Source organism: Lithobates pipiens, unplaced genomic scaffold (assembly GCF_037356315.1).
Source record: "Lithobates pipiens isolate NorthernLeopardFrog02 unplaced genomic scaffold, aLitPip1_a1.2 Scaffold_16, whole genome shotgun sequence".
Taxonomy (NCBI): domain Eukaryota; kingdom Metazoa; phylum Chordata; class Amphibia; order Anura; family Ranidae; genus Lithobates; species Lithobates pipiens.
Genome location: NW_027507748.1, coordinates 117,545,385 through 117,563,185, shown reverse-complemented (window position 1 = coordinate 117,563,185; position 17,801 = coordinate 117,545,385). Strand labels below are relative to the sequence as shown.

Sequence of the window (17,801 nt, the reverse complement as noted above, 5' to 3'; positions counted from 1 at the left end):
CCAGGGCAACAGTTATTCTTATGGTGGTTGGCAGCGTCTTGAAGATGTCTCATTGTATTCCACTTAAGAAATTGCCTAGATCCATAGAATTTTCATCCATTTTTGTTCTGGAGATCTTTCGGTACATGGGCTACCCAAGGTTATCTCGGACAGGGGTAGCCAATTTGTGTCCAGGTTTTGGCGAGCATAATTTGCTCACAATAGTGCCGTCAATGCTGCTTCCTGATTGTCTCAGTTTATGGCAAATGATGGTTTCCAACCATCCATGTTGCCTAACCTATTTGTTCCTCAAAGAATCCCTACGTTAGGAGTATCTCCGTGATCTCGGTTCCACTTAGGTGCTGCTCAGAGTCCTTGCAATGTGCCAGTGATGGTTACAGACTCCATGCTGATCGCTGACAACTACTTGCGCCTTCCTACCAGATTGGGGAGAGGATCTGGCTGTCATCTCGTAACCTCCTACTCCATGTTCCCTCACTGAAACTGGCACTGTGGTATATTGGGCCTTTCCATATTCTCCATAGGCCCATGTGTACAGCCCCTCGACCAGCTTCGCTCGAACAAACAAGCTGGAAAAGCAGCATGTGACCAGCGTTGATCACTCACTGTGGTCTGGTGGTGGAGGGGACAAAAACTTCTCGTGTACCCAGCATTACACTTTTATTTATATCTGAAAGTGATTGGTTGCTCTCAGACAACACAGTCAATACCCATTTCAAATACTGAAAAATAAGGCTCTTACGGTATACGCCATTTTCTTGACCATAAAGGGAACCGCCCTTCCACCTATTTTATTCGGCAGTTGGGGATGCCGCCCTCTGACCTTTTTTCACCTACGGCAAATTATTACACTTTTTGCACGCGTTCTAGCGAACCACTACTGGTAAAACCATGGGCATAGCTTATGAATCAATATGTTTCCTGGGGAGGTTTAGAGAGGTAGCATCTCAGCACTGTACAAACCATTTTGTATGCACACCTAGGACATGACCTCACTTTCCTTGGAGCGAGACTTAGGAAAGGAAATTGATGAGACGAACTGGAAATATTCATCCCTAAGGATGTAAAGGGGAAACATGAATGTTGCTCTTTGAGGCGGTTTTAAGGCATTCTCTAGATGGTATCTTATTTCTCCAAGATGTTCACAGGTTCCCTCCCCTCTTTGTTAATGGAGCTGCAGATAGGGGGATACCGTGTACTATACTTGGTGAATGTGTACTAATGTCAAATGGTTCTGGATAGGAGTAAATTGTTTGATTTATTCAGTGACAATAGTAAATAGTTGTCCTTTTTAACAAACATGTGGATGGTATTCTCAGACCTTGATATTTTTTGTTTAAAGTTTCTTGTGGTGACCATTGCGATAGCATCTGCCTGGAAAAGCCCAGTATGGGACCTGGCTGTTAGACACAAGTTGCAACCTTGGTATTTACCATGCCTACATTGGTTGGACAGTGGGATGTGGGAATACCAAGCTTTACCTTTTTTACAGGTCCCACTCATGGGCTTGATATACACTCACCTGCCATTTTATTAGGTAGACCCGTTCAATTGCTTGGTAACACAAATTGCTAATCAGCCACAATCACATGGCAGAAGAGGAGGGATTTAAGTGACTTTGAACATTGCATGGTTATTGGTGCCAGACAGGCTGGTCTGAGTATTTCAAAAACTGCTGAGCTTCTGGGATTTTCACACACAACCATCTCTAGGGTTTAAAGAGAATTGTCTGAAAAAGAGAAATATCCAGTGAGCGGCAGTTGTGTGGACAAAAATACCCAGTTGATGTCAGAGGAGAATGGGCAGACTGGTTCAAGATAATAGAAAGGCAAGCAATAACTCAAATTGGCACTCATTACAACCAAGGTATGCGGAATACCATCTCTGAACACACAACACATTGAACCTTGAAGCACATGGGCTACAACGGAAGAAGACCACAATGGGTGCCGCTCCTGTCTGCTAAACAGGAAACCGAGGGTATAATTGGCACAGACTCGCCTAAATTGGTCACAAAGCTCAAATTGTCTCCAACTGTTTTTTTTTTTTAACATGACAATGAGGTCGCTGTACTCCAGTTGCCTCCACAGTCACCAGATCTCAATCCAATAGAGCACCTTTGGGATGTGGTGGAACGGGAGATTCGCATCATGGATGTTCAGCCGACAAATCTGATAGCAACTGCGTGATGCTGTCATGTCAGTGTGGACCAAAATCTGAGGAATCTATCCACCACCTTTTTGTTGAATCCTGCAAAGAATTAAGGCAGTCCTGAAGGCAAAAGGGGGCCCAACCCGCTACTAGCAAGGTGTAACTAATAAAGTGGCCGGTGAGTGGATATTCTACTGGTTGTCATGTTTTTATGTTTGCTATAGTGGACTGCATGTTTTACTACCTGTGCCTTATCTGTACAGTACAGTTATTACTATGTAGCACCTGTGTTGTGGACCGATCGCACTGTTTTGCTCTTCAAATCAAGGACACTTTCTATGTTGTGGTTGTTTTAAAATCTTATAAACATATTGAAACAGAAAAAATAAGGCTCGTTGTGTGGTCTCTGATGACCGATATTTAGATGTCATTTAGATCATGTTAAAGGCACGGTCAGCACACCATGAACACATCGTGCATTGACTGCACATAATCTGACGTAAACATTCATCTTCAAAGGACTGTTTGAACTTTTTTCATTCTGTTTCCCTTCATGATGCATATTTTTATGAACTGCTAAGGCTTATGCTGACTTTTTTTTTTTGCTGACCTAATGCTGAACTAGGACATGTGTAGTTTACATTTGTGATAAGAATGGTCAGTTCAAAAGTTTAACGTTTTAAACGAGAGAAACAAATCATTCTGCATACTAGTAAATATACAACATTTATTTTAATTAAATTGTTCTGACAGCTCCTTTTTTTTTTTTTTTTTTTGCATGCTAAATGAAATAGTTTGCAGTCCCTCAGCTAAACTAATCCTGTCCGCAAAACACTCCTGTCTTATGCCTTGTACAAAAAAATGTAGAAAACGACGGAAAATGTTCGATGGAAGCCTTTTGTCGGAAATTCCGACTGTGTGTAGGCTCCATCAGACAGTTTTCATCGGAATTTCCGTCGCACAAAATTTGAGATCTGGTTCTCAAATTTTCCAGCAACAAAATCCGTTCATGCAAATTCCGATTGTGTGTACACAATTCCGATGCACAAAGGGCCACGCATGCTCGGAATCAAGCAGGAGAGCAGCACTGGCTATTGAACTTAATTTTTCTTGTTTCATTGTACGTGTTGTACGTCACCACGTTCTTGACGTTCAGAATTTCCGACCAACTTTGTGTGACCGCGTGTATGCAAGACAAGTTTGAGCCAACATCCATCGGAAAAAAAACATGGGATTTTGTTGTCCGAAATGTCCAATCGTGTCTTCGCTGCATAAGGGTGACTGTTTTCCCCTCACTGTGCTGTAGCTATCAAGGAGCAGCATTTTTGCCCTAGAACAAGATTACAAAACACTCTTCTCTGCTCCCTTTCTCTGTGGAATAAGTGGAAGTGTGCGGTAGTCCTGAAAGAGCTGGGAACAATAAAATGAACCACTTAAGGACCAGCCGCTGCAGTTTTACTGTGGCAGGTTGGCACCCCTGGGCGAACCGCAGTAACTGCCAATGCGCACGTGCCTGCCGGTCACCCACCCACGATTGCTCCTGGCAGAGACAGAATGGAGATCTGTCAATGTAAATAGATCTCTGTTCTCTCGGGGAGGGGGAGATCTCATGTTCCTACTGTTTAGGAACAGCAATGGGTCTCCTCCCCCAGGCATTCCCATTCCCCCACAGTTAGAAACACTCCCTAGGTAACACAGTTAACACCTTGACTGCCCCCTAGTCTTAACCCCTTCCCTGCCAGTGACATTTATAAAGTAATCAGTGGCTATTTTTAGCTATGATCGCTGTATAAATGTCAGTGCTCCCAAAAAAGTATCAGTGTCAGATCTTTATGCCACAATGTCGCAGTCCCTTTAAAAATCGCAGATCACCGCCATTATTAGAAAAAAATAAGAAATAATAAAAATTACATAAATCCCCTTTTTTGTAGACACTAACTTTTGTGCAAACCAATCAATATACTCTTATTGCAATGTTTTTTTTTTTTTTTTTTTTTTTTTTTTTTTTTTTTTACTGTAGAAGAATATATCGGCCCAAACTGACGAAGAAATTTTAGTGTGGCTTCTTTTTTTTTATTTTTTTTTATTTTTAGGGGGGATATTTATTATAGCAAAAAGTAAAAAATATTGCTTTTTTTTTTTTTTTTTTTCTTTCAAAATTGGCGCTTTGTTTATAGTGCAAAAAATAAAAACCGCCAAATACCTCCAAAAGAAAGCTCTATTTGTGGGGGGAAAAAAAGGACATCAATTTTGTTTGGGTACAGCATTGCAGGACCACGCAATTGTCAGTTAAAGCGACGCAGTGCTGTATCGCAAAAAATGGCCTCGTCATTAAGGGGGGAAATCCTTCCGATCCTTAAGTGGTAAAGTGCAGCACAGGTAGACAAAATTTTAACAGGTATTTCCATTTTTGCCTCCAAATCGGGATAACACCTACTTTTTATTTGTTACATGATCCCGTTGACATAGCATAACAAAAAAATAAATAAAAATGCAGGTTACCTTGCTATTTATACTTTGCTTGCAGTTCTTCATTATCATTTGTAAACTAGATGTGAAGGCTATCTGCCCTAGCAAAGGGCTAAACCTTTAAGTTAGCCATAAATTGATCAAAATTTGTCCGGTTCAGCAGGAACCAGTTGAATTTCAATTTGTCTATGGGTAGGCTGGCTGTCCCCTTTATGGATCACTGCCTTCCTGTGGCGAAGGGGCTTGTGTAATTTAGTGAAGCTATGAGCTATGCCGTGTAGGCCCAGCCAAGACGGACAGGTCACAGCAGAGAATTCTGACAAAACGTGATCCACTAGAGAAGGAAATGGCAACCTACTCCAGTATCCTTGCCAAGAAAACCTCATGAACAGAAACAAAATGCTAACAGATATGACACTGGAAGATGATTCCCCCAGACCACATGGTGTCCAGTATGCGTCTGGGGAAGGGCAGAGGGCAATTTCAAGTAGCGTCAGAGCTAATGAAACGGCTGGGCCAAAGGCATAAGAACTCTCAGCTGTGGGTGGTAGGAGTGGAGTGAAAGGAAAGTCCGATGCTGTAACGAAGAATACTGCATAGGAAAATGGAATGTGAGATCAATGAAAAAGGGCAAGCTGGATGCGTCAAACAGGAAATGGCAAGATTGAACATCGATATCTTGGGAATTTGTGAACTAAATGCACTGGAATGGGCAAATTCAACCCAGATGACTACTATATCTACTACTGTGGACAAGAATCCTGCATCAGAAGAAATGGTGTAGCCCTCGTAGTCAATAAAAGAGTGAGGAAAGCAGTACTGGGGTACAATCCCAAAAACGACAGGATGTCAGTCCGTATCCAAGGCAAACCACACAACATCACAATAATCCAAGTTTATGCACCAAACTCTAATGCTGAAGAAGCTAAGGTTGGCCACTTTTATGAAGATCTACAACACCTTTTAGAACTAACTCCAAAAAATATATTTTTCTCATAATGGGAGATTGGAGTGCTAAATTAGAATGTCAATATCCATATCCGGAATAACCGATTAAATATGGCCTTTGGAGTACAAAATGAAGCAGGACAGGCTAATAGTTTTGTCGAACTCACTGGTAATCACAAACGCCCTTTTCCAACAACCAAAGAGGTGACTATACATGAATATCACTGGATGATCAATACAGAAATCAGATCGATTATTTTCTCTGCAGCTCTATACAGTCAGTCAAAAGAAGACCTGGAGCAGACTGGCTCAGACCAGCTTCTTATGGCAAAATTTAGGCTTAAATTGAAGAAAGTGGGAAGCATCAGATCCGATATGATCTAAATCGGATCCCTTGCGAATACTCAGTGGAGGTGACAAACAGATTTAAAGTATTAGATCTGATAGAGTGCCTGAGGATCTATGGAAGGAAGTTTGTAACATCATACAAGACCGCAGCAATGAAAACTATTCTAAAGAAGAAGAAAGGCAAGAATGCAAAGTGGCTGATCTGATGAGGCCATACAAATAGCTGAACAAAGGAAGGCAAAAGGCAATGAAGAAAAGGGAACATATACCCAACTAAAGGCCGACTTCCAGAGGATAGCAAGAAGAGACAAACCATGCAAAGAATTAAAGGAAAACAGAATGGGAAAGACTAGCGAGCTTTTCAGGAAAATTACAGATAACAAGGGAAAGTTTTGTGCAGATAATAGAAAAAAATGGCAAGGACCTGACAAGCAGAAGAGGTAAAGAAAATGGCCAGAATACACAGAAGAACTATAAAAGAATGTTCTGAATGTCCCATATAACCGCGATAATGCAATCGCTGACCTTGAACCGGATATCCTGGAGAGTGAAGTCAAGTGGGCCTTAGAAAGCATTACTAATAACAAAGCTAGCGTAAGTGATGGTATCCCAGCAAGGTTATTTAAAATTGTAAAAGATGATGCTGTTAAAGTGCTGCACTCATTATGCCAACAAATTTGGAAAACTCAACAATGGCCACAGGACTGGATACATTCCGATATCAAAGAAAGGCAGCCCCAAAAAATGTTCAAACTACCGTATAATCGCACTCATCTCACGCTAGCAAGGTTATGCTGAAAATTCTACAAACTAGGCTTCAGCAGCATGTAAGCCGAGAGCTACCACAAGTACAAGCTGGATTTCAGAGGCAGAGGAACTAGAGATCAAATTGCCAACATTCGCTGGATCGTGGAGAAGGCAAGGGAATTCCAGAAGAATGTCTACTTCTGCTTTATTCACTACAGTAAAGCCATCGATTGTGTGCCTAACAACAAGATGTGGCAAATGGTGAAAGAAATGGAATTACCTACCAGACCACTTCACCTGTCTTCTGAAAAACCTATATCAAAGTCGAGAAGCTACAGAGCAGGATCTGGAACACCCGGCTGGTTCAAAGTTGAGAAAGGAGTGGGGCAAGGATGTATATTATCACCCTGCTTATTTAACTTCTATGAAGAGTACATCATGCAAAATGCCAGGATTGACGCATCACAAGCCGCAATTAAAATCATAGGGAGGAATATCAGCCTGATATACAGACACCACACTAATGGCAGAAAGTGAAGAACTAAAGAGTCTCTTAATGAAGGTGAAAAAGGAAAGTGCAAAAGCTGGCCTGAAATTGAACATTAAGAAAACTAAGATCATGGCAACCAGTCCTATCTCACTTTTTGGCAAATTGAGGAAGAAAAAATGGAAACCGTGACAAATTTTGACCTTCCTAGGTTCCAAGTTCACGGCAGGTGGTGACTGTAGCAATGAACTTAAGAGACACTTGCTTCTTGGGGGGAAAAAAGCAATGGTAAACCTAGACAACATTATATAAATCAGACCTCACCATACCGACAAAATGCAATATAGTCCAAAGCTATGGTTTTCCCAGTAGTAACCTTTTGGCTATGAAAGTTGAATCATAAAGGGGAACTGCAGTCTGCTCACAATTTGTAATAAAAACATCTTTGCCATTCTGAAGCTTCCCTCCAATAACTTAGCATATTATTTTAAATATAATAATATATATATATATATATATATATATATATATATATATATATATATATATATATATATATATATATAATTATACTGTGATTCTATACGTGCTTAATATGCTGCATAAATCTCCCTCCACTGAGTCTGACTGCAATCATTTTAACTCCAATCCAAACTTAAACTACAATCATTTTAGCTGAAGCTGCTGCCTGTTCACTTCCTGGAGTCGCACAGGGGCACACCTCCCAGCTCTGCAGCCCTCATTGGCCCCCCATATGACTCATCCCCTCCCTCCCTTCCTGGCAAACTGAGTTGAAGAGAGAGCTGTGCATGATGTCATACGCCTAGGCTTTTTTTCCAGACAAAGATGAAGTGGGCTGTATAAGGTTCGTACTGGCAGAAAAAAAAGTTTTACTATCCAAATGTAATACAACAAGGGCATAAGGTTTAATAGATGTAAAGATGAAAACACGTCTGAAGCTGATGCTTTTGAACTATGGTATCGGAAAAGACTCTCTTGAAAGTCCCTTGGATGGCAAGAAGATAAAACTAGTCAATACTGAAGGAACGCACCCTTAATATTCACTGGATCTTGAAACTGAAATACTTTGGCCACCCAATGCGAAGAGAAGACTCGTTGTAAAAGACCCTGATGCTGGGAAACATGGAAGGAAAAAGAGGACGATCGAAAAAAAGAGCTGGATAGATAACATCAATCGAAACAATGAACATGAAAATAAGCAAGCTCCAGGAGGCAGTGGAGGACAGAAAAGCCTAGCGCGTTATGCTCCATGAGGTCATGAAGAGTCTGATGTAATTTGTACTGAAGTTGATCTATTGATTGAGTTTAGTGCAACCAGCCTGTGTGTTTACTTTTGTGCTACTTTTTTATAGGCTGGGTTCCACTGCCTCCTGGAACTGCTACATCTCCGCTATCCCAGGAGACAGTCTGTTACTAAGCCGCAACTTTGCAACGTATCTGTGCATACCCAGTGGATTTCCACATATGCGAACCAATGCCGTGGGGTATAAACTGGTGGCATTTGTGCACATATACAGAAATCCTATGTACTGTCAGTCTCAACCTGCTCCCAGATACCTGGAAGAATGGGCAGCACATCTGCACACATAACACAAGCTGTTTTTCTTTTCTCAAAATTGTGCCACTGCATGTACAGGAAATGACTGTTGGTGAACCACAATAAATAGCATGCCCCTACCTTCCTCCTTCCTTCCAGTGACAACATAATGTATTTGTCTCTGACTTTTTGACTTGAGGCTCAGCTCTAAGTAAACTGCTTAAAACCCAAATTTAATTTATATAAAGGAGCTTAAAGTGATTGTAAAGTCTTGTGTGTTTTTTTTTTTTTTTTTTTTTTTGTTAAAATAAAATAACAAACATATTATACTTGCCTGCTCTGTGCGGTTGGTTTTGCACAGAGCAGGCCAGATCCTCCCCTTCTTGGGTTCCTGGCTGGAGCTCCTGGCCCCTGCCTCCCTGTTGCGTGCACCCACAGCAAGCAGTTTGCTAGGGGGGCATCTGAGCCGAGCTGCAGCTCCGTGTATACCAGGGATATGCAATTAGTGTACCTCCAGCTGTTGCAAAACTACAAGTACCATCATGCCTCTGCATCTGGGTGTCATGCTTGTGGCTGTCAGAGTATTGCTATGCCTCATGGGACTTGTAGTTCCACAATAGCTGGAGGTCCACTTATTGCATATCCCTGGTGTATACATTCAGACATGGAGCTGCGGCAGGCCCCACCCCCTCTCTCCTGATTGGCTAACTGAGTTTGACAGCAGCGGGAGCCAATGGCACCACTGCCCACAAATACCAGTTGAGCCTGCCAATGAAGTCCACCTAATGCAGCATCCCATATTGGCATGACAACAGTGCTGCACTGCTCTTGACTTCAGAGCAAAGTTGCCACTCTCATGTAGGCAGTGCCTGCTTGCACTATAATCGCATGAAAAAAAAAAACGTTGCAGAGGTGTGACAATGAGCTTTTTCACTGCTGGTTCACAAGACTGTATCTTGCCAATCAGCAGATGGCCACGCCTAGCCCTGTCCACTGCTTTCTGGATTGACTTCACCACCGGTGTCACTGGAACCCTCCCACTCTGAGCTACCGTGTCTGGGAGGGTGTATGACACAAAGAAGATGGGTATGGCACAGTCATGAAAGATGAAGGGTATTGTTTTTGTAAACTTTACAAAGCTTGTGCATCACATATTATCTGGATTTGGTACTTTTATACTATCATATGGGAGCCTTTAGTTGTATTTTAAGTAACATTTAGAGGTCTTGTCCTTTACCCAGCCTGCTGGAGAGTAAAAGTGGAAACGGCCGACTGATGAGCTCATCCCTCTATCACTCTGCTCTCTCCTATCCACATATTCCCCTGTTGGTGCATAAGAATTGCAACACAGCTGACTGGCTTCATTCTTTGCTTCTTTGTTTTCCAAATCCTGAGCTCTGCTGTACAGGGACCCCATAGCAGTGTGTTTAAAAGAATGAATGGGTGCGTGCGCAGCTGCGATTTCCCTTATCATGACAACCTTGTCTTTTTTTAATATTATCGGATGGTTATTGACTGACTTTTTTGCTGTTGTGTGATATTGATGGTGCGTTTTTCTACAATAAAATATTTTTATTCAACCGTGGTGTGCCACTAAAGTGACCACCTTGGTAGGCCTCCTTCCTTTAGTTTTATACAGGGACCCCATAAGGCTGACACCGGGTCAAATTAAGGAACCTGTACTGCTTGCATTTAAAAAAAAAACACATTTAATGCATGAATAAATACAGAGCTGTATTGTGTGTCTTGTATCTGCCTTAAGTTCATCTTTAAATGAGCTCCAGAGCCTCTCTTTGTTCGTCATATGTTCACACCCAGATCTCCAAGCCCTTGATGAAGTGGCTGTCTCTAATGGCATGCCAGCTGTTGGCGTAATATAAAGATACCAATCTCATTGTTGTGGCTTAGATTCCACCACCCAGTTTATGCCCTTCCATTATGTCATGCCATGCTTGTATGTCCTTGTTAACACAATATTTATGTGCTGTAATCTCAGGACCCCAGCATCCTGTTTTGCAGAATGTGAGGCCAGCTCTAGACATTCCTTGATATCAACATCTTCAGCCCCCCCTCTGTTTATAGAAATGCCATGGTACTTGCTTCCTTTCTGAAGTTCTCAGGTGCCAGTCAAATATTGAGAACAAGTGATTAAAAAAAAAAACCTGGGGGAAACAAGTGACTTGTAGCTTGGAATATATTCATGTAAATTTAAAGGGTAACTCCACTTTCATGCAAAAAAATGTTTAAATTATGTAGTATATACAGTTGCGACAAGTCACATTGTAATGAAATATTTTTAAAAATTACCTTTCCTTTTTAAAATGCAGCTCTGTAATTTTCTGTAAATGCAATGCAATATGGTTACCTGGAGGTGTTCTGTACACTGAATGTGTACAGAACCCCCCCCCCCCCCCCCCCCCAACATAATTTCCTGCTTGTGTGATTGGCTCACTGATTTTCCCAGAAGTCTACACTAAGATACAAGTCAGATTTCTGGTATCCCCTGCAACCAAAATGTCATTTTTGGTGAGATACTGCCAATAGGAACACGTCTGAAGGGATGCAAACCCAGCAGCTTTCCTAATTGGAGCTTTACAGCTGCAGCAGCTGGTTGATAATGAGTCTAATGGGAGTGGTTTCATAATTGAGCACAAAGGCACAGAGGAAGTCATTTTCTTCAAAATATCAAAAGATCGAAATCTGCAACAATATTTGTTAAAATTCCTTGCAATGTACATAGATCACCCAGAGGGGAATGTTTTTTTTTTTTTTTTTTTTTTTCTCAACAAAAGTGGAGTTATGCTTTAACTATAGAACTAATGAGAAATTGAAAAATATGAGGGTGACAAACGGTGATATTCTTATGCTGTTACAGCTTATACAGTGTCTTGAAAAAGTATTCACACCCCATGAAATTTTCCACTTTGTCATGTTACAATCAAAAACCGTAAATGTATTTTTTTTATTGAGATTTTCTGTGATAGACCAACACAAGTGGCACATAATTGTGAAGTGGAAGGAGAATTTTTATTCAGCCCCCTTTACTCTGATACCCCTAACTAAAATCTAATGGAACTAATTGCCTTCAGAAGTCGCCTAATTGGTAAATGGAGTCCACCTGTGTGAAATTTTATCTCAGTAATACAGCTGTTCTGTGAAACCCTCAGAGGGTTGTTGGAGAACCTTGGTGAACAAACAGCATCACGAAGGCCAAAGAACACACCAGACAGGTCAGAAATAAAATTGTGGAGAGGTTTAAAGCTGGGTTAAAGGGGCGCCCCCAACCCCCCCCCCCCCCTTTACTTGCCTCAGCCCTCGAAAATCCCGCGCTTGCCCCCGCCGTCCTCTTCACCGTTCAGCCTGCCCGCTGATTGGCTGGAGTGGATGGATGGAAAGCAGCGCAGCCATTGGCTCGCGCTGCTATCAATCACATCCACTGACGCGGAGTGCTGGGGGGCGGGACCGTGTGATACAGCGAGCAGCTATAGCCGCCGGCTGTATCACGGGAGCGTGCCCGCAGGTGCTTCTCTCCATGCGAGGGAGCTCGCATGAACGTGAGAAGTACCTGCTGGAGGAAGCTGAGACAGCCGCCGAGGGACCCCAGAAGAGCAGGTTCGAGGCCACTCTGTGCAAAACGAGCTGCACAGTGAAGGAGTATAACATGTTTGTTATTTTAAAAAATAAAAAATTTTACTTTTTACAATCCCTTTAAGTTATAGAAAAGTATCTCAAGCTTTGAACGTTTCATAGAGCACTGTTCAATCCATCATCTGAAAATGGAAAGAGTATGGCACAACTGCAAACCTACCAAGACATGGCCCGTTCACCTAAACTGACATGCCATCAAAAAGCAATAATCAGAGAAGTAGCCAAGAGGCCCATGGTGACTCTGGAGGAGCTGCAGAGATGCACAGCTCAGGTGGGAGAATCTGTCCACAGGACAACTACTAGTCTTTCACTCCACAAATCTGCCCTTTATGGAAGAATGGCAAGAAGAAAGCCATAAGAAGTCCCATTTGCAGTTTGCGAGAAACCATGTGGGGAAAGCGGCAAATATGTGGATGATGGTGCGCTGGTCAGATGGGACCGACATTGAACTTTTTGGCCTAAAAGCAAAACAGTGTGGCGGAATACTATCATTGCAAATAACCTTGAACACACCATCAAAACCATAAACCATGGTGGTGTCCCTGCCCACTTTGCCAATGCCAATCTATCCTACAGTGACCACGCCGAGGTTGTGGCCATCGGGGTAATGTCGTTCATATTTGTGGGAAATGTCCTAGGACCAGCTGGCCTCTGGTCCCATGTATTCGACCTCTTATTTACATTGTTTCATCTGCCCATACCAAAAGAAGCCATGTTTGCCAGCGAGTGGGAGGGATAATACCATATTTTTGTTTACAGAAAAACGTTTTTGTTGAAGTATATCACATATACAATTTTGTGACAATATACATCATAAAATTGACGTCAAGAGTATATCTTTTGATAACAAAAATAAAAATTTTGAAGCATGCAGAAGAGTCATTAGCAAATACTGATAATTTACTGTCTAAAATAACTATATAAAGAAGCAGGGGAGGGATATACCTGAGAGTATTGTTCATACAAGGTATGGTAACTTAAACTGGTATTTAGTCCTGTGATAGCAAAATATGCCTATGGGTTTTCCATGCTTCCCATCTACGCTCAAACAGGTCATTTTATCTTGTAGGGTATACAAAATCCTCTCCAATATCACAACCATATTAATTCTGTCTAGAATGGTGAATAGGGGTTCTACGGGGCGCTTCCAATGAAGGGCAATAGCCAATAAGGCGGATACGCAAATAGTGTGTATAAGGCTGGGTTCACACTGCAGCGATGCGGGAACGCGGTTCCCGCATCGCATGCCTCCCGGCGGCAGTTCACACTGCCCTATGCGAACTGCTGGGAGTGTCAGTGAAATGTTAATGACACCCCCAGATCAGTTCGCATATCGCAGTGCGATCTGCAAACTCGGACAGGAATCTGATCGCATGGTGTGAACACCCATGCGATCCGATTTTGCTGCGGACCAAAAAAGGTCCTGTGCAAGTTTGGGGCGGGTGCGATGCGAATTCAGCCATACTACCTGTATGGCTGAACTCGCATCGCACAGAGATCGGATGTGATTTGCAGTGCGGTGTGAATCACATCCGGTTCTCGTAGCCGCAGCAGTGTGAACCCAGCCTTAGACATTTCTCCTTGCAGAAGATACCTGGGATTAATGCTCCAAGGAGACACATTGAGATTGTGAGCTATAGGGGAGTACCGGAAATCGCAGAAGCAATAGCAGTCACTTTCTTCCACATTGAAGAAAGTAGCCCACAATCCCAAAATATGTGTTTAAAGGTACCTAGGAGTTGGCATCCCCTGAAACATAGTCCAGACATTCCTGGGAAGATGGCCTGGAGTCTGGAAGGAGTGTAATAACACCAAATTTAACACATCTGCTCCCAATTCACACCTGAGACTTTGTAAGACAACGAGTCACGTGACACCAGGTAGGGAAAATGGCTAATTGGGCCCAATTTGGACATTTTCACTTAGGCGTGTACTAATTTTGTTGCCAGCGGTTTAGACCTTATTGGCTGTGTTGACTTATTTTGAGGGGGCAGCAAATTCACAATGTTATACAAGCTGTACACTCACTACTTTGCTACAATGTAGTAGCAATGTAGTACAAAGTGTAATTTCTTCAGTGTTGTAACATGAAAAGATATAAAATATTTACAAAAATGTGAGGGGTGTACTCACTTTTGTGAGATTCTGTAGGTAATTATGCCTGGACATGCCATTCCCCTGCAGTATAATTACTGTGACAGGTCGGCAAGTGATTAAAAATTAAAACATTTGCCTAGAAGCCTGGGATGGTGCCCCTGGAGGTACAAAGCTGGGAGTAAATTTCGGACCCCTATGCTTTGTCTGGAAAGCCTGTGAATCGGAGATTATACCCGTTCAGCCTGTTCTCCATATCTTCTGATTTTGCTGTTTGGATGTAATTTGAAGGTGATGTTGATCAGACGCATGCTGCAGTGGATTACACTGGTCTTCCATACCACTAATCCTATTCTTTCTTTATCCACATGGTCATGCAGTTTGTGTAAATTTTGGCACACCAGAGAAATATCAAGTTTAACCTCCCCTATTTTAATAGTTGGTGTACTTTGACAAGCTGAAATATCCTCCAGTATCCTTAAGGCATCAGATGGAGTGCAAACCCACTGGGTCTCAATGTCCCCTTCTACTGGCAAAACATATCCAATCTAGCTGTCTCCTCCAAAGCAGGCTGAGCACATGAGGATGATCCTTATTGAGCACTTTGTGCAAAACAGGTTAAGGTTTCTTGTTTGATGTTTATCTGCCCATCTCCCTTCATCTCCACAGTAACCCTTGCAGTCCAGCAAGACAAACAAGGGAATGAAGCTGTTTTATTATACTGGAATCTTGTTAAACACCCTGCTCTCGATTGTTGATTATCTGGTGATCCTGGTACACCACTGTTGGTGATGTTGAAACATCACTCTTGTTACCTGTCACATACAAGAACCCTGGTTTTAAAAAAAAATTCCAACACTATTTTCAACAGCCACCAGTCAGATTCAAACCTTGTTTGCGCCACTTAGGATATATTTACTTTAGAAGTGGCCGGTAAAATTCCTATGCATGCTTGTGATGTCATCGCGGCTCAGCCATTCATATGGCTAAAGCCCGCGAACCCGGAAGGAAGACCTAAGTAAAGATGGAAGCACCTACAGCGGTGGAGGGCTTTGTTTTTAGCTTGCAGTGCATAGTAACATTAAGACTCAAACTGCCCAGGGCAATATTTTTATAACCCTTTTTTATTTATTTTATTTTATTTTTTTTTAACTGCAGTCCCCTACCACTTTAAGCCCTACAGTGTGAACAAGAGAAATCATTTTATTCCTCTGTCCAGGCTAAACAGCAGGTAGAGGGGACTCTCCCAGGTAGCTGCTTTAATGTTAATTTTTTTTTTTTTTTTTATCCGAGTGGTCAAGCCGGGTGGTGCCAACAGGGCTACCCATGGCTCAAGCGTTGACTGATTCAGAAAAATCAGACGCCATTCAAGCCATGCATGGCTAGCACTGGCAAATGCACTCTTGCTGTTCCTTTTACTGAACCTGAGATGGGCTTTTTTGTTGTGACTAATGTGAATTATGTGGAACTTACATCAAGGTCAATTGAGTGAAATTTCTGATTTTAATTAGGCTGCAGTGTTCTAGATTGCATCAGTAGGTCACTAATTGGTCACCCCTGTTGCCCTATTTGAGGAGATAAAATTTATTTTTTTCTTTTACTTTTTTCTTTCTTTCCAGGTATACAGAGTAGTCAGTATTTGTGTGGGGAGCCCTCCAGAAACTTTTACTTGGGAGTTCAGAGACAAGGAGAAGACGTATCACAAGATTGGGCCTTTGACACCCCAGGATTTTTACAGGGAGCATGTTAAACCTCTTTACAATGTGGAAGACAAGGTGAGCCTTTATTGATTTCAAGAGCACATGAAAATGTCACACTGTATACTTTTAAGACATTTGAAGGCTTATAAAATACTAGTGTGAGGCTAATGCATTGTTCTTTCTCATCGATTTAAAGGACACTTGAAGTCCTAAACCTTTGGATTATGCTGACATGAGGGTTGGACACTGACAAAAAACAAAACTGTAGGCCAGCCCAGGATTATTATTATCATTTAAAAAAAATATTGTGCTTTTTTTTTTCCCCATCAGTCAGAACTATTTTCTCTACATCACATCGGACCTTTTTGTCTTCTTTCTGTTGCAGTTATTTTGGTTTTTAGAGTACCACACCCGAAACCTGCTAAACTAGACATTGCAGGATCATCTGAGGGTGAACTTTGGGCACTGGGTACTGCAGGGGGCACTTGTCAGATCCTTGCCCTATCTCTGAAGATTCAGTTTGAGTGAGCCAGTTAGGCCGAGCACCAGGAGCTGCATCATTTGCATAGGCAACATGTCTAACTTTAGACATGCGGGGGGGGGGGGGGGGGGGTAGTGCATTCTCTCTGTACCGAGTACCCCCCCCCCCACCCCCCCCAATCAATTTCTACTGACACCTTTGGGGCTGCTTCCATCGCTCCTTCTGACAATGTTCATGTCTACAGCCCGGAAACTTTTCGCACTCTGCTCTTGGAGTCGATTTCATTCTCGGAGTCCCCTTTTAGCTGGATCCTCTGCCCTTTCAGGTGTAGTCTTTGTAGTCTTTACAATGGTCATACAAGACTTTATGGCCCAAATAACTCAGTAATTGCACAGTAATTGCTTACTCCAATCACATAGGCCACAAGCTCGCTCTCGTGCCCTCTTCCACCAATTTATGCCCATGACGTTATTGGCTTCTTATCCATTGGTAGTAAAGACTGTGATTCTGAGTCTCGTCACTCCTTGACTTATGAAAATACCGCAGAGGAGTCAGTCTACTGCTATTACTCCAAAATTAAAGGAAACTGTTTCGGCACTTGAGAATGGAGAATCAACTTATTACCATTGCTGTTTCCAGCTTTCGGTCATTTAAAACCTTTTTTTTGTTTTGCAGACGCTTTTCCAACTTTTCTCTGTGGCTTTATGAACCAGTCTGAAGTTTTCTCCCATTCCCCCCCATGGGTTTTTCCTTGTATTTATTTGGTGAGGATATTGTACAGAAGTGATCCATTTCTACTGTGGATCTGGCTGTGTCCCACCTTTTAACATTGCTTAACAAACGTACTGTTCCGACTGAGCACACACTTGTCTTTAACCACTTCCTGACCAGCGCACGACGATGTACGTCGACAGAATGGCACGGGCAGGCATATTGGCGTACATGTACGTCCAATATTCGTTGCCGGCGCGCTCCCGCGCTGGTTGGGACCCCTGTGAGTCCGGTCGCGGGACCCGCGGACTCTTATCGCCGCGGGCATCCCCGCGATCGTCTCACGGAGCGGCCGAATGGAGGAAATGCTGTATAAACAACATTTTCCCATTCTGCCTAGCAACTAGTGACGCTGATCTCTGCTCCATGTGATTGGAGCAGAGATCAGTGTACACTAAA

The 17,801-nt window shown here is 42.4% G+C and overlaps 1 protein-coding gene across 1 annotated transcript in view; it reads left to right on the top strand.

Annotated features, from left to right (window-relative positions):
• BLMH (bleomycin hydrolase) overlaps window positions 1-17,801 on the top strand; it is an 87,250-nt gene that overhangs the window by 36,306 nt on the left and 33,143 nt on the right. The window contains exon 7 of the mRNA XM_077480343.1: window positions 16,070-16,225. Coding sequence (XP_077336469.1) covers window positions 16,070-16,225 — 156 coding nt within the window. The remainder of the gene's footprint in view (window positions 1-16,069; window positions 16,226-17,801) is intronic.